The sequence below is a fragment of the Myotis daubentonii genome, chromosome 12, assembly GCF_963259705.1.
Source record: "Myotis daubentonii chromosome 12, mMyoDau2.1, whole genome shotgun sequence".
In the NCBI taxonomy this organism is placed as follows: Eukaryota; Metazoa; Chordata; class Mammalia; order Chiroptera; family Vespertilionidae; genus Myotis; species Myotis daubentonii.
Window position 1 is genome coordinate 53,876,060 of NC_081851.1, and position 25,927 is coordinate 53,901,986.

At 42.5% G+C, this 25,927-nt stretch overlaps 1 protein-coding gene across 1 annotated transcript in view; it reads left to right on the plus strand.

Annotated features, from left to right (window-relative positions):
* Nucleotides 1-490: 490 nt before the first annotated feature.
* LHCGR (luteinizing hormone/choriogonadotropin receptor) overlaps nt 491-25,927 on the plus strand; it is a 59,027-nt gene continuing 33,590 nt past the window's right edge. Inside the window, exons 1-3 of the mRNA XM_059660741.1 lie at nt 491-651; nt 21,681-21,752; nt 25,262-25,336. Of these exons, the coding sequence (XP_059516724.1) occupies nt 491-651; nt 21,681-21,752; nt 25,262-25,336 (308 nt within the window). The remainder of the gene's footprint in view (nt 652-21,680; nt 21,753-25,261; nt 25,337-25,927) is intronic.

Here is a 25,927-nt window from a genome sequence, read left to right on the forward strand (position 1 = left end):
ATGGTGGGGAAGAAGGAGAAAGGATTTAGGGCTGAGAAGGAAGGAGAGGAGAAGCTTCTCAGCTGGGCACTTTCACCCCTGGGATGGGGTATGGTTTGTACCCCGAGTCTGGGGCTGTCCCTTCCCTGATGAAATAAAAGAAGTTAGGGGAAGTGACACAACTCACTCAACTTCACACTCCTGGTTACAGTGGAGCCAGGACAGGCATTCTGAACTCCCCAACCTTAGCCAAGCATGCACCCTTCCCACAGCTACCCCAGAACTAAGGCTATTTGCAGATGTAGCGGGAAAGCAGCAGTAAGGAAGTGATGGGGTACTGAACTCTGTCCCACACAATTTCAGCGGAGGGGACGCCGTAGCGGGGGTAAGGGCGGGCGGAGCGGAGGAGGTGGGAGGACAGGCCAAGGGGCGGGGAGAGGGGCGCGGGCCACTCCAGGGCTATCAAGGACGCCCGCCCAGTCGCCAAAGCCTGCACTCAGGTTCTCCTGCCATGGGGCAGGCGTCCCCGGCGCGGTGGCCGCTCCTGGCGCTGCTGTTGCTGCCGCCCGCGCTGCCGCGGCCGCTGAGCGGGGCGCACTGCCCGGAGCCCTGCAGCTGCCCGCCCGACGGCGCCCTGAGCTGCCCTGGCCCGCGGGCCGGCCTCACCCGACTGTGAGTACGCGGCGCCCCGGACCTGCGACCCTCCCTCGCTCCCCACCACCTCGCCTCCCTACTCTTTGCCCGCTTTTACCTGGAACTTTGGAGGAAAATCTTTGCCCTGGTCAAACCCACCAGCTTTTAGGGTGATGAGAAGCCAAACATTGGGGTCTGTCTTTACCACCCTGTCGCACCTCCAGCCCCTGGGAGCCCCGGCCCCTCTTTCTCCTGGTTGGGGCCGCAGCAGGGGTTGTGGAACTGCCCAGAAGCGACAGGGGAAGGCGTTGCTCCCTGTCTCCCTGTCGCTACTGGAAAGGGGCAGGGTGTGATGCTGCTCAAGCAGCAGCTGTCTCTGCCCCCCGGAAATCTTGCGTGGTCTTTGAGCCTTGGGGCAGCCCGGTTGGTAGAACTTACTGTGACCTCTGGCTTCCTGTGGTCCTCTAGGAATGAGGTGTTCAGGCCCAATGGCCAGGGGTGACCTGGTCACCCAACCCGGACTGCTGGGAGCCGCCTCCCCCAGCCAGGGCACACCTACACCTTAGTGAGCATGCGAGCCCCTGCTCCACCCCGTCCCAAACGAACGCATTTGAATCAAGGCCTCATTAATCGGAGGCCCTGTGTCCCACCTGGGCCTGCCACCAACGCCTCCACCCTCACAGGGCTGGTTAAGGGAATTGTATACATCAGCAAGCAGGTGGAGGAAGGTGTGTGTTGAAATAATGGGGTGAGGAAGAGAAGGGGGTGAGTGCTAGTGTATCAGGGTGTCACCAGGTCTCCTTTCTTCAATTTAGAAAAAGGTACCCACATAATATGATTCTATTTATTTGAAATATCCAGAGCTCTGCCGGCATGGCTGAGTGGTTGATCATTGACCAGTGAACCAGAAGGTCACGGTTCGATTGCTGGTCAGAGCACATGCCTGGGGTTGCAGGCTCCATCCCCAATCGATGTGCAGGAGACAGCCAATCAATGATTCTCCCTCATCATTGATGTTTCTCTCTCTCTCTCTCTCTCTCTCTCTCTCTCTCTCTCTTCCTTCCTCTCTAAAATCAATAAAAATATATTTTTTTAAAAAAAATGAAAGAGCCAGATACACAGAAATGGATTAGAAGCTGCCAGGTTGGAGTAAGGGTCAGGTGACTGCTAAAGGGTGTGGCTTTTGGGGTAACAAAAACTATCTAAAATTAGATTGTGGTGATGGTTGGACAAGTCTATGACTATACTAAAAATTACTGCATTGTACACTATAAATATGTGAGTTTATGGTATATGAATTACATTTTTATAAACTTGCTACAAGAGAAAAGGGATACTATAAAAGAATCCAAAAGGCACCAAAGTGGAGGTCTTGGTCATGTTCTAACAGCTGGAGGTGATAGAATTTCATGCTGGGGGAGAAAAGAGACCCCCTCTCCCCAATTCCTTGGGCCCCAGCATTCTGTCAGATGCCCATTTCATTGAGGGGAATGCCCTCCCTCCTGAGGGGCCAGACTTCTCCCCCAGAAGAATGAGTAGCCTTCATGGGATATTTGTGGTTGACAGATACAGTTTACAGGTTGAGGGGTTTATATTAATTCTCATTAATTATCTTGTCAGTTCAATCCCCTAAAAGTGAGGACCATGCTGATAGAATTTGTTTCAATCAATAAACAAATCTATGGAACCTGCCTTCAAAGTCCCAGGCCTTGTCCTTCTCTGACAAGCCTCTCATCCTGCTCTTATGAATGATTGTGCCACGAGCAGCCTCTCTCACTTGCCTGGTGCTCATCATACAGATTACAAGACACTTAGATCCAAAGAAACAGAATAACCAAGGCCCTGCAGCTATTGAGTAGCAAAGACACTTCATCTATTAATTATCTTTTTATATTTGTTTTCTTAGCAAGAAAATTACCCCTTCATTCATATATATATGACTTTTTCTCCAGCTTCTCCAAAGTTGGCACTGAGTGGAGAACCCCTGGTGGGCGGCAGGAATGGGAGGGCCAAGTCCCAGCTCCTTCCAGATTCAGCTTTTCACTGAAATCTCTCAACAATTCCTGCTGCCACACCCTTGGAGGCCTCAGGAGTGTACACCTTCCCTGGAGAAGACAGAAAGGGAAAGACCAAAACAAAACAAAAATCCTCTTATTGCCCCACAGCACAGTTTAAAGACGCTGAGAACCCTTCTAAAAGATGTTAAGGGCTGACTAGATTTGGGGTTGAGTGTGAGACAAGGTAAGTCTGCTAGCACGCTAAAGCTGCCTATTCTCACTCCCAAAAAAGGAGCTAGTTGTCCAGGCTCTGAAGTCCTTTGCCATCCCTGTGGGATTCTGGAGAACCCTTGACTTCCTCTCTTCACGCGCACTATTTTGGCATCACACCAGGAGCATCTTCTCCTAGACATTTAGACCCCTTAGGCCAGGGGTGGGAAACATCCAGAATCAGGCCGTATAAGGCCCTTGAAATCATTTGGTCTGACCCTGCAAGGCAACTGCAGGTGGAACTCACAATTCAATAAATCTAGGAGCTTTTTTCATAGCAACATAAATTTATATTAAGTGAATTATATTAAGTGAATGATGTTATAAATATTCAAATGGCCCTTGGAAGAAAAAAGGTACCCCACCCTGCCTTGGGTCAACAGACATGCTGCCCCTCACAAGATCAGATTTCCTGAGGATCAGCAATCGAGAGATGACCTCATCTTCAGGTGAGAACCCTGTGGAGGTGGAGCTGATAAAGGCCCATACAGGATAACTTTTTCAGCAGGATATGGTGACTTCAACATCAATATGACAATAGAGGTGCATAAAAATGAATAGGAGAGTAGATATATTAAGGCAATATTCCTCAAACTGTGGTCCCAGACTAGCAGCATGAGCATCACCTGGGAAATGTTAAAAATGCATACTCTCAGGCCCCGGCCCCAATCTATCGAATCAGAAACTCTGAGGGTGTGGTTTAGCAGTCCGTGCTTTAACAAACTCCCCGCATGATTCTGATGCAAGATATTGCTCTCTACAGAGGATATAACCTTCTGGAAAGCAAGAAGTCTGTTGTAAACTTCCTTGTGCCATATACTTCCCGTCTCCACACTTCCACCATCCCCCACACACATCCATACATCCATAATGCCTATCGATGGCAAAAGGCAGCTGTGATCAAATTAAAACCCCAAACTCTGAGACATATGAAAAATAAACAGGATTGAGAGAAAAAAAATGGTCGTTTGGGGTTGTTTTTTTTTAAGATAAATAGGGGAAGGAATCCATGGAGAAGGACAAACACTGACAATGCAAGGGGTGGGGAGAATAATACTTGATGGAGTGGGATCTCAATGCGGGTGGGAGGATAGCATTAGTCTCAGATCATAGGGGAAGGGTTAATCTTAGAAAGGACAGACAGACTTCTGAGTCCCAGGGCAAGAAGTCAGTTGGGTAAAGATATAATTCAACATTGAGGCAAAGGACAGGAAAAGTGTTTGAGTTCATGATAAAATCCTCTTTTCTTAATGATGAATGAATGAAATGGTAAATGGTAATTATAAAATAGACAAATGCTATGGATAACAAGTTATCAGGAGTTTGTAAAAAGAAGGGCACTGAAATTATGAGCTAAGGCTTCCAGAAGAAGAGGGAGGTGGTCTTGCACTCAGTTATCCACAGGACTTGCTCAGCAGAGAGAAGAGGAGCAGTCTGGGTTCGGGAATTGGAGAAGGCGGATACCCAGTGCCCCTTAGAATTCAGCAGCCCCTCAGCAAGTGCTAGTTCACGTTTTAATCATTTCAGGCCTTGGTAGTCCTGACTTTTAAGACCTCCAACTGAAGCTCACTGTTTGGTTTAAAAGGGTGGGGGAGAGACTGTAATTGCTTATCATTGACAAGCCCATGCTTGCAAATCTTGAAAATGGCATTGTTCAATTGTTCCTATCTGTCCATCCCTTCCATATTTTATTCAAACTTAGATATTTAAATCCTAAAATGTGATACAAAAACAATAGCCTCCCACATTTTTACTAGTTTTAATTGAGGAATAAAAAAATATAATAGAAAAAATATTTAAAAATTTTCCTTTCCTTATTAGTTCCAGACAAATGGAAGGGAGAGAGAGAAAAAGATCTCACCTTGCCTATGGTTATATAAAGATCTTTGTCTCTATGACAACAGAAAGGTTGATCTGCTTGATATAGAAATAGCTTCTGAAAAATCTGTTTGTAAGAAAATGCTAATAATAATTATGGCAATTTACTTTTTGCATGTTGTTCCAACTGAGCAAAGATTAAACTTTTAGACTTTATTATAAGACATGATCCAGAGACTTGGAAAGATAAAATGTGTTATATCCATGAGTCCAGTGTCCCAGCAAAATGTTAGTATCTTAACATCTTTCCTGAATGTGTTTCTCCTTCTTCCTCTTGCAGTGGAAATCAGGGTCCAGAACAGTGTTCAATGTTATAGAGGAATCTACAGGAGGAGGGTGTGGTCCCTGTCCTTTAGTAGCCCATAGTCTATGTGTAAATATGCTCAAGAGACTGATATTCATGGGGAAAGAGGTAACAAGGCTCTAAGGAAATTAGAGAATAGATCAATAACTGTGAACTGAAATCTCCAAAGGTTTCATGAGCCAAAGGTCATGAGGATGAATCATGAAGGAGAAAAGGGAAGAATTGTCCAGGTGGAAGGACTATAACCATAATAAGTTATAGTAGACTAGAGCAGTGGTCTGCAAACTCATTAGTCAACAGAGCCAAATATCAACAGTACTTCTTCAAAATAGACTCGCCCAGGCCGAAAACCGACTTCTGTGCATGGGCCACAAAGGTTCAATCGCACTGTACATACGCGCCCACATGGTATTTTGTGGAAGAGCCACACTCAAGGGGCCAAAGAGCTGCATGTGGCTCTCAAGCCACAGTTTGCCGACCACGGGACTAGAGAAACATGAAATAAGGTTGAATGGATTTTTTTCTTTTTATGCCTCTCCCCAGCTCTTTGGGGAAATTTTATTTTTAAGGGAAGATATGAAGTCATCAAAAACATTTGATTAAATTACCCAGAGGGTTGTGCAAAAAGAAAAAATCCAATATGTAGTTCTTGACTAATAAACTTTCAAAAGTCATTCTTGGACAGTTAATTAAAAGGCATTAAGTAGGCTGAGACTGGTTTGGCTCAGTGGATAGAGCGTCGGCCTGCGGACTGGGGGGTCCCGGGTTCGATTCCGGTCGGGGGCGTGTGCCTGGGTTGCGGGCACATCCCCAGTGGGGGGTGTGCAGGAGGCGGCTGATCGATGTTTCTCTCTCATCGATGTTTCTGACTCTCTGTCTCTCTCCCTTCCTCTCTGTAAAAAATCAATAAAATATATTTAAAAAAAAGGCATTAAGTAAAAATCATGATTTGGAGTCATTTTCCCATGAAGTTTTCCCCAATGTCCTCTCCTACCCCACCCTCCCAAACACAAACACATGTACTTGCTTCAATATCTTGTACTTACGTATATTTTTGCATATATCTCACCACAGTGTAACCATTTATTCAATGTGTGTCTCTTCTGCTACAGCATGTTTCTCAACCTCAGCACAACTGACATTTGGAGTCAGATAATCACTTGTTGTGGGGGCTGTTCTGTACACTGTGGTATGCTTAGTAGCATCACTGGCCTCTACCCACTAGGTGCCAGTAGCACTGCCCTCCCAAATTGTGACAACCAAAAATGACTCTAGACATTTGCCAAATAGCGCCTGGGGGTAAAATCTGCCCCTTTCCCTTTGGTTTTGAATCATTGAAGTGAGAATCAATTGAAGAGGTCTTATTCAACTCAAGATTCCCAGAATTTCTCAGGTAGTATGATTAAAATGTTTACTGATCTACATACATGATGATCAAACTGAATAGAAGTTGAATAAGAACAACAAACCAATGCCAAAAGGAAACACATATTATTTAGAATGTACCATATCTAAATACCATTTAAAAATTCTCCATCCTAGACAGTGAGGAGGCAAGGGTGCTATGGGTACTGGAGGGAGTTCTCTGTTATATCAACAATCAGGTCCAAGATTTTGCAGAGCCCTAGTCTGTCCTTTGAATAGGCCTTTGTAGACATATCAGCCTCTGAGAAGCAAGACTGGAAACGAAACATACCTATATTAATATACTCCCATCCAGATTATTTTATTGTCTATTTGTTTTAACTCACTCATTAGAAGAAAAAAAATAATCCCCAGCCCAGGATCCATTAAAACAAAATAAAACAACCACCAAGGCAGCCTGAATTGAGACTGATGGATGTCCTGTCCGGGACACCAGGTAGGAGCCCACTAGACAGAGGGAAGCTTTCCTAACGCTTGCAGGTAAGACAGTATGTCTTATCCCTGCCTTCCCTAACACTAGCCAGACCAAAAAACTCAGAATTCAGGAAGCTCTTGTCCCACCTCCCTACCCCACAAAAAGCAAAGGCCCCAGGTAGCGGTTGATCCTGAACCTCAGTTCTGACTCAGCTCCCCCAGCTGTACCTTCAAGGCAATTCTTAAACACGCCTGTGCCTATAAACAGGCTCCTTGGGGGAAGCTTTGCAAGAACCAGACTTTATTAGTTTAAAAATCATCCTTTTGGGGAATGATGGCCCCTAGTGAGATACCAAAAAACATGCAATAGAGTTCCCAAACTCTCAGTGGAAGTGTAGAGCCAAAAGGTTCACATACAGACCTTTTTGGCATTGGACCCAGCTTCCCCCCTTGGAGAGCAATAATTCTGTGGGTTTTTCTTGCCTTATTCTTTTTTATTTCAAAAGCAGTGTCAGATTAATTCAAAGCTCAAGTTCTGCTCCTTTACCCACCTCTATCTTCTTTCCAAGCCCCTCAATTTGGCTTCTCTTCATGTCTTAAAATGAGGCCTGAAATCTCTTTTTCAAAATATAATCTTCCAGAGTAGCTGTACCAGACGGAGTCTTGGCCACGTGTAACTGATCTCACACACAGGAAGCTAAAACCAATTGAGCCCCTGCAGTTGGGAGAGGCCTTGCTGCTCACGCCCAGACCCCAGAGGGCTGGCTCCAGGGGAGCATATGTGTCTGTTCTGGCAGCTCCCCTGGGTGTGCGGAAAAATCACATTCAATGCAAATTATAGCAAGTCTCCCACCAGCTATTTTTTTAAGAAGAGAATTAAAATAATCCTTCCCACCAGGCAGGTGGGCTCTCTGACTTGGTGGGCAGCTTCTAGCAGCTTCTCTACATGGTCCTCATTTACTCCCAGCTTCTGCCTCACTGGGAGATGAAACCCCCTCCTGGCCAGCAAACCATGCACAGCTGCTCTGTGTGGCCCTGAGCCAAAGCTCTGTAATGCCACCGGAGCCAAAATCAGAATCATCCTTGACTCTAAGGAAATGAGGTGACTCCTGGGTCCCTAATTCTACCTCACGAACAACAGACAACACATCTGAGCTCACAAGGATGGGGATGCTCTGGTATGATAGGGTAGGGCCCAACATAGCCCCCAAGTGATCTGAATTGATTGACAGGACAAAGACCAGGCAGACCTGAGTTCTAGCACCAGGTCTCTTTTCCCTAACTTGCACTGTGGATTCGGGCTACTGATAAAGCCTCTATGCCAGTAGTTCTTAACCTTCTGGCCCTTTAATACAGTTCCTCATGTTGTGACCCAACCATAAAATTATTTTCGTTGCTACTTCATCACTGTAATGTTGCTACTGTTAGGAATCGTAATGTAAATAGCTGATATGCAGGATGGTCTTAGGTGACCCCTGTGAAAGGGTCGTTCGACCACCAAAGGGGTCGCGACCCACAGGTTGAGAACCGCTGCTCTATGCTGTCCATAAAAGGGGAGCTATGACTCCTGCCCCTGAGTGGGTGTGACTATGGGGAAGATAAACAGAACAGCAGAGCCAAAAGTACTGGGAAGTAAAGGTTTACCATAACTACAAAGTATTATTTTAGCAATCTGATGATGGCGAGAAGACTGCATTTACTGTTCATTCTCCTAGCCCAGTGGTCGGCAAACTGTGGCTTGCGAGCCACGTGCGGCTCTTTGGCCCCCTTGAGTGTGGCTCTTCCACAAAATACCACGTGCGGGTGCCCATGTACAGTGCGATTAAAACTTCGTGGTCCATGCGCAGAAGTCAGTTTTCGGCCTGGGCGAGTCTATTTTGAAGAAGTGGCATTAGAAGAAGTGGGGGGTGTTGGTCGGGCGACAGGAGATGCGGCGCAGGTGGGCCGCGGGATACGCAGCGCGGGGAGGCGCCTGCGATTCAGGAACAAGCTGAGTGAGTCAGTCAGTCAACAGTCTCATGTGCAATGGATAGTGCTAGTCACGTCCACAAATGGCGCGTGGGTGACAAAAGTACCTACTCGAAGCATAAAGTTATCTGTATTTTTCCAACCAGCTGCAAATCCTACAGATATTTTTGTCATCAATTTAAGAATTCCAATTCTTTTGTGTTGGTGGCTTTATTATTATAAAATGAAACATTTTTTAGGTGCCCTGTTTGAAATGGCTACAAAGAAGAAGCAAAGAAAAACAGAAGACGAAAACCGTGAATTTAAAGTTGAATTTAAAGTTGAATGTACCTACCTATATAGTTTAAGTTTAAAAAATTTGGCTCTCAAAAGAAATTTCAATCGTTGTATAGTTGATATTTGGCTCTGTTAACTAATGAGTTTGCTGACCACTGTCCTAGCCCATATAGGAGGATGAACAGTAAATATCTGTCTTCCAAGGAGCAAGCCTAATGGACTAGTTTTGTTCCTGGTAGGTGTTAATTAGAGAATATGACCCACTAAGTATCCTCAACCTTGAAGATGAGTAAGTTAGAATCCATAAATAGCAGAGCTCATTACTGCCTGGAGTCTGATATGCTGGTCTTTTCAGCCCAGGCTGAGCTGCCTCTCAAAGGCCACCTAACACCTCATTGTAGGCTGGTTCCTATTGTTTAGTTGAGCCACTCCTATCTGCTCTAAAACCCATTCTTCTTCCTTCATTTCCATATTCCCCACCCCTAAGCCTCAGGCTAGAAACAGAGAAAGCCCTCAGGTCAGACTTGTTGACCACTCAGGAACTACATGCTGAAACCGGTCAATGTGCAGGATCCAATGACAGTCTTCAGACTGTAGGAAAGAGAGGACTACAGTTTTTAGATCACACCCGGAACAATAGAAGGTAATAAAGACAACATCTGATAGGAGTTCAGAGGAGCCTTCCCTTCTAGCCACAGTAACAAAGAAACTTTGGTGGAGGTATCATCTGAGGTGTAGCTTTGTAAGCCTCATTCTCTATATGGGCAGCTGGGTTAGCGCCATTATCCCATAAGGTCAGTCCTGGCCTTTGACACCAGCTTAGAAAAGCTACTGGGGGGGAAAAAATCACTCTTGCCCTAGCCAGGTTGGCTCAGTGGATAGAGCGTCAGCCTGCAGACTGAAGTGTTCCGGGTTTGATTCCAGTCAAGGGCATATGCCTGGTGTGCAGGCTCGATCCCCATTAGGGGTGTGGAGGAAGCAGCAGATCAATGATTCTCTTTCTATAGATAGATAGATAGATAGATAGATAGATAGATAGATAGATAGATTTATAGATAGATTTAAAATCACTCTTCAAAGTCTTCTGCTCTCTCACTGACCACCAGCACAGGCCCTGTCTATGTATCGAGCATCAAGGGCACAGTGGACCACTTCCACTGGAAACCCTGGGTAGGGCTCCAAATAAGGCTTTTCTCATTTACGAGCACCAGAAATCACCTCTGACAAACTTAATCATAAGAGATGAATTTATGAGAAGAATAAGGAGGTAGAAGGGTGCTGGCAAGATCCAGGGAGAATCTGGCATTTTAGCAGTAAGAGATCAGGGAACTTCTTTCTAGATGCCACCTTCACAATGAATCAGCTGCAAAGACTCCTTCTGTCTGTCTGTTATAGTTTTAAATTCCCAAGAGAGAAAACATATTTGCCAATGACATATCTGATAAGGGCCTAATCTCCAAAATTTATAGGGAACTCATACAACTTAACAAAAGGAAGATAAACAATCCAATCAAAAAATGGGCAAAGGACCTAAATAGACACCTTTCAAAAGAGGACATTCAGAAAGCCAAGAGACATATGAAAACATGCTCAAAGTCACTAATCATCCGAGAGATGCAAATCAAAACAGCAATGAGGTACCATCTCACACCTGTCAGACTGGCTATCATCAACAAATCAACAAACGACAAGTGCTGGAGAGGATGTGGAGAAAAAGGAACACTTGTGCACTGCTGGTGGGAATGCAGACTGGTGCAGCCACTATGGAAGACAGTATGGAGTTTCCTCAAAAAACTGAAAATGGAACTCCCATTTGACCCTGTGATCCCACTTCTAGGAATATATCCCAAGAAACCAGAAACACCAATCAGAAAGGATATATGCACCCCTATGTTCATAGCAGCACAATTCACCATAGCTAAGATCTGGAAACAGCCTAAGTGCCCATCAGTAGATGAATGGATTAGAAAACTGTGGTACATCTACACGATGGAATACTATGCTGCTCTAAAAAAGAAAGAACTCTTACCATTTGCAGCATCATGGATGGAACTGGAGAGCATTATGCTAAGTGAAATAAGCCAGTCAATAAAGGAAAAATACCACATGATCTCACTCATTCATGGACAATAGAGACCATTATAAACTTTTGAACAATAATAGATACAGAGGCAGAGCTGCCTCAAACAGATTGTCAAACTGCAGCGGGAAGGCCGGGGAGGGTTGGGGGGCAGGAGGTAGGGGGGTAAGAGATCAACTAAAGGACTTGTATGCATGCATATAAGCATAACCAATGGACATAAGACACTGGGGGATAGGGGAGGCTAGGGGACTGTCTAGGGCGGGGGGATAAAATGGATACATATGTAATACCCTTTGTAATACTTTAAGCAATAAAAAAAAAAGAAAGAAAAGTGATCAAATATAATTCTGTACATTGAAAAAAAAATAAAAATAAAAATAAATTCCCAAGAGAGAGAACCTGATTGCCTCCCCCTGCCAGGCCCCAACGCAGACGCATAAGAGCACAGTCAGTGAGGTGCTTGTACCCCATACAATCAGCAATGACATGCTTCCAGAGAAGGGTCATGTTTGAGCCAGGCAACCAGAAAGCACACATGCCAGTAATTTCGGGCACGTCAAACCCATCCTCAGACTAATTAAAATATGTGGTATATCAGTGCAACCACCTTTTACAGGCTCACTAAAAATTAAAGTAAAATAAAATAAAATGAAGAAGGTTTAGGTGTCTGGAAACAGAAGCTTGTAATCAAAGAGCTTCCTGAAGCATATCTGCCATGGCACTGCCCTGACAACATAATACTCTCTGCTTCTAAAAAAATATTTTTGAGAAATCATTTCAGATGATGCAGACATCCCCCCTGGAAGAATTCAACGTGTACTTTTATTTACCAGAGTTATTCTTGTCATGTTATATTATTGCTAGGAGAATTCTAGTTTAGGGGGTAAAGATTAGATCATTTTGCTTTGTGTCTTGAGAAACCTTGAAATGGGTTTTGAGTGAGAGCCTAGATTATACCATTTTCCTCCAAGGCTTTATATTTTTAATTTAGTTGTAGCACAAATGACTTGGAAAATCCATTATCCAGGAAGCTTCTTGAACATCGTGGTTCCCATTATAATTCATAGGCACCTAGCAGCTTGGCCGGTGCTCTGCAATGGCCGTCTTAGAGGACGGCCACTCAAACTGCACTTTCAATGGCAGAGTTTCGACTGAACTTCTTTAAATCAGTGAGCAAATGTGGACTCTGCAGAGTGGCTCCCTAGAGTTGAAATATTTAATGGAGAGTTGTTCTTTACCATTTATTTAAAAGCTATTAGGGGAGGCCTATAAGAGATACCTGAACCCAAAAGAAAGATGCCAATTGGGTGTGGTTAGTCTTCCTCTCAGTTGTCCTATGTATAATCAGCAGATAGTCAAGTGTTTGGAACAAGTCACCATTTTATAAGCTTAAGGATGACCTTAAGTAGAAGAGTGCATTCCAAAATCCTGAACCCACCCTACTCCACCCCCGACAAGGAAGGCAAAAGTGGGGAAGCTTGAGTTTTTCACAGTAAGCAGCTATGAATTAAAAGTACTTACTGAGCCTTATTTTGTGCTTGACGCTGTAGCAGTATTATATAGACATTTTCTTAATTTCAAAAATCTCTGGGTTACTTAGCATCATCATCATTTATAGATATAGAATGAAGTGATGATTTAAACCCAGACAGCCTGGCTGCAGAAATATACTCTTCACTACCCCCACTGTGCTACGTCCAAAGAGAAAGCACATGCAATTGGTGGGAAGACACATTCCTTAAAGAATGTAGCACCCAAGACAAACCTTTAACAAGAGTAGAATTTGACCAGCAGAGAAGTGCAGATGTGCCAGATGGTGGAGACGGTATGAATGAAGAAAGGAAAGTGAGGCAAGTTCAGGAAGCACAATAGTCTGATTTGTCTAGATAGGCACTGTGTAGAAATATAATGTGTCACAGGTGTCATTTTTATTTTCTAATAGCCACATTTAAAAAGCTTTTAAAGGGTGAAATTAGTTTTAATAAAATACTTTATTTAACCCAATATGTACAAAATATTATTCAACATGTAATCAATATGAAATTATTCATGAGATACTTTCCATTCTTTTTCATACTAAGTCTTCAACATCTAGTGTGTATGTTACACTTACAATGGATCTCAGCTTGGACTGGCCATAGTTTAAGCGCTCAGTGGCCACATGTGGCTAGTGGCTGTGGTGCTGGACAGCGCAAGTTTAGTATACTAGTTATATGAGAGGAATGATGAGTGATAGGACTGACAAATGAAGTTTGAGCCTTTATTTACAGAGCCTTGAATGCAAGGCTGAGACATCTGTAGATATCTAAGTGTGACACAGTAGGAGTTATAAGGAAGATTAATCTAGACTGGGCAGGATAAACCCAGGACAGGGTGAGAGGAAACCAATTTGGGGAGTGTAGTTGAGTCAAGGTGGAGGGGGGAAAAAGGCCAAGAAGAGTGGCAGTGGGAAAGGGATAAAGGACTAGAAGCAAGATACATATGAAGGCAGAATCCACCAGAGCCTGGGTGTCCAATGGTGGAACAGACGAAATGTTCATACAGGGCTCCTGGTAAATTTCAAATAACAGTGCAGTAAACAAACAAACAAAAACCTATGTAGTTATTAAATGCTGATGAGAACCAAAGAGAGAAAGAAAACCCATTCTGGTAGAATCTGAAGCATCATGGAGGAAGAGGAATTTGAGCTGCATCTTTTTTTATCTTTTTGTTGAAAGTATTACGTATGTCCCCTTTTTCCCCCCATTGACCTCTTCTAACCCCCCCCCCCCCCCCGCTCCACCTCAGGCCTTCACCACCCTATTGTCAGTGACCATGGGTTATGTATATATGCATATAAGTTCTTTGGCTGATCTCTTCCCATCTTTAATGTTAAAGCTGTGAGCATATACCTTCAAGAAGCTGAAGGCTCCATCAGAAGTCTGGTTTTCACAGGAGAACCAGAGGATCATGTAGCAGGATGTATGAACCCCCCTCCCCCCAAAGAAAAGTACTGATGTGATTTGATTAGTGAAGGACACAACACTGGACCAGGAATGAAGTGACCTACGTTATAATCCAGACCTGCCACTGAATTGCCAGGTAGTTTCAGGGAAGTCATTTCACTTTTCCTAACTTGTTTCTTCAACTGCAAAGTGAGGGGCTGAACCAAATCACCTGCAAGTGGACCTTTCACTCTGATCCTTTGAGCCAAATACAATACCTGCTTAAAGAAGTAGTCAAACAATAGAACTACCTGGATGTGTTGTTTGTTTGTTTTTTAATCCTCACCCAAGGATATTTTTCCATTGATTTTTAGAGAGAGTGCAAGAGAGGGAAAGACAGAGAGAAACATCGACATGAGGAAACACATTGATTGGTTGCCTCCTGCATGAGTCCTGACCAGAGCCTGGACCAGGGAGGAGTCTGCAATGGAGGTACGTGCCCTTGACAGGAATTGAACTCGAGACCCTTCGGTCCACAGGCCAATGCTTTATCCACTAAGCCAAACCGACTAGGGCTGCCTGGATGTATTTTTAAGGTATGCTCCAAAAGTTTCTGAAGTAAAACTTAACATTTTGGATGTCCATCTATACTGACTTCATATTTCAGTTAACATTGCAGTCTCAGCTCCCTCAAGGTAAATGCTAAAGACAAGAGGCCAACAAATGAAGGCATACCAAGTAATAAAGTTACCAAATAGATCAATGCACTTGAAATCACAAAGATTTAAATCATTTGGAAAGAGAAAAGCCATTTTATATCATTTCAAGATGAAAGCAAGTTTATTGTAATTACTGAGCAGCTTTGAAAAGAATACAGAAATTCTTAAGCTTCTGTTAAATATAGAACAAGGTTTTATATTATAAATACAAAAACATTAACATTCTTTTGAATTTAAATAAGCTAATGTTCCTCCCTCCTATTTCAATGAGTTTATTAGGCAAAAAGCTTTTATCATCTCTGATTTCTCTTTTCCCTTCCCTTTGATTTTGTAGTGTTTTAAAATTCAGCGTGTGTAGCTCCATCAATAAACTAATCATCTGTAAAAGATGGATGGATGTTTGTAGCTTTCCTAAGTCAATAATATAGATGGCTTTTCTAAACAATTAGAGGGAAGTGAATAAAAATATTTCACTTCTGTCATGCTGGGCAGAAGTGAGGCACGATAGTTAGAAGCTAGGAAAATTCCTTGGCAAGTAGAATGGGGAAACTGAGACAGATGACTGATTCAAACTGGCCTCATCCAGCATCCTTAGTTACCTGCCTCCTTCTCCCACATACCACTCCCTCAAGCATTAAAGCCTTCAGAACAATGAGGTTCTTATCAGCATCAAATAATCTTAGGAACAAAGCTTCAGGTCTGTTAACAGAGTTTTAGTCCAACCAGCATAACATTTAGGCCTCAGTTGTGTTTCAGTTCCAGGCCCAGAAAAGCAGCAAAAGCAGACCAAGCATTACCACGGCTGGCATCAGGACCAGATGCAATAACCAATGACCCCCTACCCTAGGACTGACCAACCAGTAGAGATCATGACCCTGATCCTCCTCATTTTGATGAATCAGCATATTAAGGGATACACCTGGAAAGCTGATGAATATCCTATTTGAGATCCTCTCCTGACACCTCCCCTAAAATTCCCGCCTTTAGAAAACAGATAAAAACCCTTAAGACAAAGGACCCAGTGTTCTCATTCTCTCTCTCTCTCTCTCTCTCTCTCTCTCTCTCTCTCTCTCTCTCTCTCTCTCTCTCTCTCTTTCTCTCCCATGTCTACTGTCTTCAGGCCTGTGTCTTTGCTTTCTTTCTCTTCAGCTCTAAAGGTCTCCATGAGACTTGCAACCAGGGTAGCAGTGAGCAGGGGCAGCTCATCTTGGGCTAACCCCCTGAACCTATTTCCAAGGGCCCCCCTTTTGCCTCTGTTACTTGTTTCCTGAGTCCATGAAGCCCAGCTAGCTCACTGCTTCTGCCTCTGTGACCTTCTTTCTAAAAGGCCAATGCAGCTCTCTGAGCAGTGGGCTCAAGTCTTTCTTTTCTAGTGTACTTGTGCCTTGCTTGCTAATTAAACTTCCTCTGGCACTAGAGTTCTTGGCTCTGAATTCTTCCTTTGCTAAACTCAAGAACCGAGTACCTGATTCACTGGTAACAGAAGGAAGGTAAAAGCTCCAGCAAAGTGACCAAAGACTTCACCCAAGCTTTGAAGGCTCCAGATTGGTGCTGCATCTCTTCCCTGGCTCTTGTCTCCCTCTGCCCCTGCTCAATCTATGGGCTTCAGAAGTGGGTCCTGCCCTGAACTGTGTGCTCCAAGCTCTTAAAAACCAAAGGGAGGTGGGGAACCTGCAGTTGTTATTGGCTTTATGCATGGCCTGTCTTTAAAAGGAGAGAGTGTACCCACTGAACCATATTTCCAATTCACCTATGAAGTTTGTTATTTAAAGGAACTGTGCTTGGAATCTTTTTGTAGAAAAAAGAACCCTTTGATAAAACAAACGTCTCCCAATTGATAGGTTTTTGTAAGCAAGGATTTCCAAATCCTAGATTTCCTTGAAGGGGGACACAGAGTCCTCTTGGTTCTAAAGCTCTCCAACTAACATTATTTTGAGGGTTCATTAACAATTCAGTGGGCTGGACAGATTGTCTCCTTTGAAGGTTATCAGTCAGGAGAGAAAAAGAAGAGCGGCTCAAGGCCCAACCTTGAGTATTCAAGAGACATTAGGAACAATTAGAGAGGACCTGCAGGTTACAGAATAAGGAATCAAGACAAAAACAAGCACCAACATGGTGTGGGGGAAGCAGATATAATCCAAGGCATGCAGGCACACTCCTACTCTCCAAATATTGTTGGGCCCAATGTAGATGATGCAGAGAAACACAGGGCTTCACCAGAGTCATAACCAATTACAAGATCTCAGAACTAGGGTGAGTGCTTTATTCCAATTCTAAGGAAGATAGTCTGGCTATTTCTACTTCAACTTTATAACTGGAAGGGTGAGGAACTTGCAGGCAGGATTCTTGAGTAGATGGAGGTTCCAAAAATGATGAAACGAAGGCAACCTTTATCTTCCGATCTAAGTATTTGTTTCAACATCTGTGTCAAAGGCACTTGGGCAAGGTGGGTTTTGGCCATGTTCCAGGTGTCACCTATGCTACATTATTCATTTAGAAATCAAAGTTTAAAACTGTACAAAGGACTGTGAAAATGTAATAAATGTAAGCAGCTACATATGGTTTCACAGCCATATTCTTCCACAGCCATCTCACTTTTCAAGAGGCAGAGAGAACGCCCCACCCTGCAAGTTCAAACTCACATTTGCCCACTAATCCTGGCTCTTTACTAATCATCTGAGATCCATAGTTTGGAAGAATGATTCTATTTGTCTGAGACAGAAAAGGCTGTCCTTCCTTTATTTTTCTTTGCTTTATGCATAGCTTTCATGCCTCTTTTGACCCTGAACAGCAGAGTCGCTGAACAGTCCGTGCCTTTGGCCTTTTTCCCCCAGTTCTCCTTGGTTTCTGTTCTATATCTAATGATACTGATTGGCCTTCCCACAAGAGTCCCTGAAGTTCACAAAAGTCTTGGAATGCATGTAGGCCTAACTGCAAAAAAGGAAGGAAGAAAAGGAGGAAGGAGGGAGGGAAGAGGAGGAGGAAACTCGATACATCAAAATAAAACTTTTTCTCTTTTCCATTTTTCTCATAGTACAGAGCATTAAGTTGATTATATTTCTTCAAGAAACATTATCATTGGTCCATTCAAAGTCCCTCTCTGTTTTCAGTTATTTATCTTATCCCCTTCTCCTACTTCCTTTTGACTCACCATGGGCAACCATCCAAATGTATGTTTATATGTTTTCTTTTTAAATGTCTATGTTTGATGTGTATGTATTTTAATTCTGTACATATATATACATAAATATATATTACTGAGATATATATATATATATCAGTAATTTCTTACTTTTTTCTCTTTTCACCATGATTCTAAGATCCACACATGATGCTGTGTGTGGATCTTAGAATCATGCTTTAGATGCTTGCTTCTCACTGCTGACCAATTAGGTAGGTGTATACTGTCCACATTTTACCATTCCCTCGCTCAGCAGAGGATACTCAGGTTCCTCCAACCCACCCGACACCAACAATGCTATGAAGACAATCCTTGTACAGTTGCCCTTAAGTATCAGTGTGAGAATTTTTCTGGGATGTATGTGGGAGTAGAATAGCAGTGTAATTGAGACAACCACATTGCTAAAAGTTTCTGGCTTTGTGGAAAGAATCATAGAAGCATCCATCAAAGAATAGAGCACCTTAATGGAAGTGCATTCAAATGGTCATGAATAAATCATGGGCCACGTGAACAAACACATTTAAATACAGGAGACATACACTTGAATGCTTAGGAACTGCTGCCAATTGAAGATGCAATGGAAATAAAGACATAGCATCTCTCAAATAAAAATATAAATCAGTGGGGGGGGGGGAACAGTTTTGGATTCACAGAAACACATTCTCCACATGGGTTTAAGAGAATACGTCTGTTGTGAAAAGCTCAGTGGCCCTACCTCACTCAACCTCTCTCCCCATTCTCTGGTCCCAACCACAACCACAAAACTACCTGCTGTTTGCCCCGTGGCTCTTTTATGGTGGGAACTCAATCACTCTGCCTTTCCTGCTCTGTGGCATCAACATCAACTTCAAAATTTTCATCTTGTACCAGGGATTTTCCATAGTCATTGGGGACAGCCAGTGCATGATCTACTGCTTCTTTCACTTCTGTCTGACCTTTGCTCCTCATCCCTTGTCCCTATATCAAACAACCTCCCTGGTCAAATCTGAGCCAAATTGCTCCTCTGAGAGCCACACCTTGTACCCTTATGGAGGAGGAGACTGCCTGGGGAATGGCTTCAGCCTGGGGGTTTCATTTGCATATAAATGGCTCTGAAGTGTTCAGTGGAAGCTTTTATGTAAACACTCTTCAAAATATGTTCTGCACTGCATTATCCCCAGCAATAAAGACTCTGGAATCAGAATTTGGCTGTCAGTTTTATTGATGTTGCATGGGGTACAGTAGAATACAGCTTTCTCTTCTGGAAATTTATTGACTTGGCAGTGCAGAGAGCAATAAAACTGTGTTTTTAATCAGTAAGCCAAGCGGACATGATTCCAGAAGAAATATAGGAAGCAAACATGCCATCGTAAGAAGATTTCTCCCCCACTGTCCCTATTCCTCTTGGATGCCCTGTTTGGGTATTGAACGGTGTACTTGGGGAGACTGTCTTCAGGAATAGATTCAGAGGATCAAGTTTGGTTTACTTCCTCAAGGCTGTACCATCTCTAAGAGAATCTTGAATGAAAGCATTTTTCTGCAATGAAATTGCTTTGCATTAGCCCCAGAGAGGAACTGTCGGTAAGATGCTTTGCAGGAGGAATATCAAGAGTGTGACATGCCTCCTCTCAAGAAAAGCAAGGTTACAAGGCCTGTCCCACCACTGTGCTCACTGAAAGAGAGGGCATTACCTGGGTAGATGTTCAAAGGAAATGAAATCACTATCTCAAAGTGATATCTGCACTCTCATGTTCACTGCAGCATTATTTATAACAGCCAAGATAAGGAAACAACCTAAATGTCCTTTGACAGATGAATAGATAGAAAATATAACTATGTGATATATAAACACACACACACACACACACACACACACACACACACACACACACACACACAAAGGAATAGTTTTCAACCATAAAAAAAAGAGAGAAGAAAAGCTACCTTTGTGACAGTATGGAGTGAACCTGGAGGGCATTATGCTAACTGAAATAAGCTGGACAGAGAAAGACAAATATTGCATGGCATCACTTATATGTAGACTCTAAAAAAAAATTGTTAAAGCTGATTCATAGAAACAGGGAATAGAATGATTGCCATGGCCTGAGAGAAGAAAATGTAGAGGTCAAGGGTACAAACTATTAGTTATAAGTTCTGAGGATCTAATGTACAGCATGGTGACTACAGTTAATAATACTGGATTGTATACTTGAAAGCTGCTGTGAGTACATCTTAATTTAAGTGTTCTCACCACAACAAAAGTTAACTATTCATAATGTATGTGTATATATCAAATCATCATGTAGAAGACCTTAAATATATATGTTTGTCAAGTATTCCTCAATAAAATTGGGGGGCAAGGGAAGAAACAAAAAGAGTGGATTGGGAATCACATACTTTGGCCCAATATTGCCAGTGGGAAGAAAATTTGGTCTCAATCTGCTTAGTCCTGTTACCTTGTTCAAATTACTTAATATCTTTGTGATCCAGTTTCTTCTGCTATTAAAGGGGAATATCTACTCACTCCATTGTTGAGTAGCTATAACAAGGTTATAGGTTGGTGTGCATCACTCACATAGCACTTTATACCAGCAGCAAGTCTCTCTGGAACTGTAAGACATTTCACTGACTCAAATATGCTCATCATGGAGCTTTTCTGTCCCAGCAGCTAAGGCAGTCTCTGATGCATAGATAATGAAAAGCAAGGCAGTACCTCCCACCTCTGTTCTCATTGTCATGATATTCTTCTCCCACCTGAAATGTCCTGCTCCATGCCCCTTCTCTCTGCCAGTCCTAGTGCTAAAATTTTGAATCACTGTAGGTGCTTGATAAATGTTGAACATTCATCCCTACCTGGCTGATGCTTTCTTCTGAGTTATCATAACTCCAAGTTCCTTTATCACTTGTACATCGTCTTGTTCTAGTTTTTGCTGTTGCTGAGTAATCATTCTATTCTCAACTGTTATGTAATGCATAATTTTTATCTCAATTCAAGAACACTTAGATTGTTCCTCTGGATATAAGTGAGTGCCTGAAGGAAATGTGCTATATAGATGTTCCCCAAAAATGGCATGTGATGCCCGTGTGATTTAACCATATTAGCAAGTGCTCTTGGGATAATAAGCTGCCTGGAGAAGATGGGGCATGTTCTTAATAGATCTTCCCTTCTCCTGTCTGCCTAATTTTCAGTTGTATTTTTACCATTTGTTTCTCCACTCTACCCAAGAAAGCTTCTTTTCCACCCTCCCAACCAAACTTATAGGATCACTTTAGAACTATGTATTAACTATTTACTTGGTGCGAAGCCCTGTCCTTCACATGGGTTATCTTATTTTAGTTTTATAGATGAAGAAACTGAAACAGAGGGCTTAAATGACATGATCAGGATCACATAGCCAGGTAGTAAGAGAGTGAGGATTTGAACCTGATGTGTCTGATCCCAAAGTTCAGATTTTAACCAAAAAATTACACAGTTTGATATAGACCAGCAATAATTCATGGCACATCTCTTTATGGATATAAGTTAGAATTCCCAACCTAAATTCAGTTGTTGAGAGCTCTGTAGTCACACACACACATTTTATTCATGAACTTAAAAGGCACCCAATCTTAAAGTTTAAACTCTTGGCTTTCCTTTTTTTCTTTTCTAGATCACTCACCTATCTCCGTATCAAAGTAATTCCATCTCAAGCTTTCAGAGGACTTAATGAGGTCATAAAAATGTAAGTAAGATACTGCATATCAAAAGACATTTATAATTGGAATAATAAATTTTTCCAAGGGAAAGCATAGTTGAAAGGGGATCATTTTTCTAGGAGAGAAACTATATTTTGGGAAACCTAGTACTTTTATCTTATTAATACAAATAATATCTAGGAACCTTTGAAGAGAGGTATGATTTTCAAGAGTCATTAAAATCTAGATAATTAACCTTGCTTCAGTGAACTGAATGTATTTTGATAAGTGATGATAAACTTCTCAAGTAGAAAAGATGATAGATTCCAATCATAAAAATTCTCCTGCTACAGTAGTTATTTCCTTGTGTCACATTTTTAGATAACACCACATAGAAGAAAACGTGTTGGAAGTTTATTGTGCATGGAAAGATAATCTTTGTATCTAAAATATAATAAGCAATGACAAAAACACAATACTTACAGCCTTATTGATCAGAGGTATTTATCAAAGTGCAGAGCAGCCTGGAAAGGCAGTGTGATCTCACATTTGTTCAGATGTAACTTTAATCCTTTGCCCTGGGTCTCAGCTTCTATGGTCCAAGACTCCACACATGGAGAGAGAACTTTCTCAGTACTCCAGGATTCCGGTATCCTCCTTAATGTTAGTCTGAGTCAAAAGACCTAAGGGGCCTTTTCTGATTTTTAACAATCCACTGGGCTTTCAAAGCAATTCCAGCTCCTTGAGGAACTTCTGACTCTCTTTAGGATATTAGCAAGCAATGAGTACAGTAAAAATAATTCCTTAAGAATTAGTGCATATTATGAGAAATTCACTGCAGGTTACAGAAATGTCAGTTTGCTTGAACCTAATTCTTCTCTTCTGCTCTCACATTTACATGGTGAGTTTTGAGAACTTTCAATGCATTGAGACCCCCTGGTAAAAAAAAAAAGGCAGCCATAGTTAAATAAGCAAACCATTAGGTAGGAATGAGATGAATCAGCCCAGGAATGATCCATTACTGTGTTCATAAAAGGCATTAACTGCCCTAGGCTCAGCCTTTCTGTGTGCTAAAGCTCTCATCAAATCTGAAGGCTTCAATGAATGTTAACCTTAAAAAACACGCAAATGTACAATTTGTGAATTTGAGACATTTTTCTTAGCTGGCAGTAAATGGTAGCTTATGTTGGGATTTTAGAATAACATTGACATTACCTACATGCTTGGAGGTGGTATATGGCAAAACTGTTTCCTTTACTTTTGTGTCTTTTTTTAAAAAAAAATCAATTCATTCATTAATCTATGCATTCATTCATTCCCAATGTGCCAGGCATTATGATGCCACCAGGGTTCAGAAGTGAATGGGACATACTCTCTGTCCTCAATTTGCTAACAGAGAAAAACAGTCAAAGAAATAGACAGTCACAACCAGAAAGATACTATGTGCAGGAGGTGACCACCTTGCTTTTGCCTCAGAACAGGATTTGGGGAAAGGGAAAGAGTTATGAAACAACGAATTCAACCCAAATGAAAACCTCACTAAAATGATGAAGTTGGGAACCCAGATAGCCTGATCCTGATCCTGAAACATTCCTATAAACAGTAGGTGCCTCTGGTGCAGCCACTCTGGAAAACAGCATGGAGAATACTCAAAAAATTAAAAATGGAACATCCTTATGACCCAGTGATTCCACTTTTGGGTATATATCCTAAAAAAACCAAAACACTGCTGAACTGGTTTGGCTCAGCGAATAGAGCTTCGGACTGTGGACTGAAGGGTCCCAGGTTCGATTCCGGTCAAGGGCATATATCTTGGCTGCGGGCACATCCTCACTGGGGGACGTGCAGGAGGCAACTGATTGATCTCTCTCATCAATGTTTCTAACTCTCTATCCCTCTCTCTTCTTCTCTGTAAAAAATCAATAAAATATATATTTTTTAAAAAACCAAAACACTAATTAGGAAGAATATATGCACCCCTATGTTCACTGCTGCATTATTTACAATGGTGAAGATATGGAAGTAAACCAAGTGCCCACCACCAGATGAGTGGACAAAAAAGCTATGGTACATTACACAATGGAATGTTATTTGGTCATAAAAGAGAATGAAATCTTACCATTTGCAAAAGCATGGAAGAACCTGGAGGGTATTGTGTTACATAAAATAAATCAGTCAGAAAAAACAAATACCACATGATTTCACATATATGTGGAATCTAAGAACAAAATAAATGAACAAACAAAACTGAAACAAACTCATAGATACAGAGAATAGACTTATAGTTGCCAAAGAAGAGGGAGTTCAGGGACTGGGTGAAAAAAGTGAAGGGATTAAGGAATTCAAATTGGTAGTTACAAAACAATCATGGGAATGTAAACTACAGCAAAGGGAATATAATCAATAATACTGTAATAACTATGTATGGTGCCAGGACAGGCTGAAAACTTTGTAAAGTATATGATTATCTAACCACTATGCTATATACCTGAAACTAGTACAAAAAAATATTGAGTTTGAGTTAATTGAAAAATTATTTAAAAGAAACGATACAAGCATAAATGAAAAATAAATGGGAAAAAACAATAGGCGCCTCTCCTCTCAGAAACTCAATTTGCTGTAAAACAAGGGAATCTGACTAGATTTTCTCAAAGGGCCTGTTGACTTCTAATAATCTATGATGCCATCCTATATAATAAAAGGCTAATATGCAAATAGACCAAATGGTGGAACAACCAAACAACAATCACTATGACATGCACTGACCACCAAGGGGCGTGTGCGGGACATGGTGGGCATGGGCAGCAGGCAGCAGAGTGCAGAACATGGCAGGCGTCGGCCACAGTGGGATGGTGGAGCAGGAGAGTGGGGGCACCAGACCAAGGTGGGGTGCTGGCCGCTGTCATTGAGCTGATCCTCTTGTGGTTACTCAAAATTCTTTGCTCCTGCGTGCTGCAGTCCCACCCTGCACTCACACCTGCTGGCCCCCATTGCCTCTGAGGGCTTCTCCACCTCCCCCTGCTCCTGAGGGGTGATCAGGGCAGCAGCCACTGCTTGCACCCACTGACAGCGCTGGCCCCAATCGCTCCAGGCCATCAGCATCAGCGGGTCTGAGCGGGGCCAGCACAGAGGCAGTAGGAGTAGGGCTGCTGGCAGACAGAGGACCGGGGGGCCTCTGTGGGAGGGGCCAGGAAGGGGCATGGAGGATAGGCCGAGACCCACCCCTATGCCCACAGCAGCCTTGTGGCCCACAGTTCCTTTCAAGGTGCACAAATTCATGCACTGGGCTCCTAGTGTCATAATAAACAAGAAAAAAAAATCCTGTTGTAAATAAACAGGGATTACTGAAACTTGCATTTCAACAGTACCTGGGTTGTAGATGCCCATCAGGGCTCCTAAAGGGAGGTGTTAGCACTTCATTATGTGAGGACAGCTAAAGGTGCCACTGTTCTTTTTTAAAAGGACACCCCAGTTGTTGGGCCACATACACAGCTGCTTATGATGCAGACAGTCATTTATTTCATGTTTCTTCTTTTTTTTTCCCCTCTCTCCCTAGTGAAATTTCTCAGAGTGATTCCCTGGAAAAGATAGAAGCTAAGGCCTTTGACAACCTCCTCAATTTGTCTGAAATGTAAGCATCAGCTAACAGATCGTTTACTGCTGTACACTATTACTCTCACTGGCTGGAGCCCACTCGGTTTTTGTATTCAAGCATCCACTGCTAGGAAGCCAAGAGGAAAAGACTACAGCAATTACTAGGTCTGGGCAGGCACTAATTTCACTCACTGCAGTGGCCTGAAGGTTGCCATGGTGACAACTGCTTCTCCCTGAGAGCTGCATAAACTCTGAAACATCACAACACAAAGTTAAAAATTAAAATTGCCATTGTGGAGTCCTGCTAAGTAGCTCTTACCTTATGGAAGGGAGGGTATGGAGTAGTTGGGGTGGTGGGAAAATTTAGAAAGGAGCTTATAGCTCATGAATTAGTTCATGGGGAGCTGTTTGGACATATTCATTCATTCAGTAAATAGTTCTTGAATACCTACCATGTAAAAGTCCTGTGTTGGGCATGTGTATGTTGGGTTTGTTGTTATCATGATGTCTTAAAATTGATTCTTCAAAATTATCCTTTCCAAATTATTTTCCTCCAAGTAATGAAAAGGATGGGAGAAGACTAGCTTAATTCAGTTTTCAGCTCATGAACTTTGTGTCCCAAAGGTTA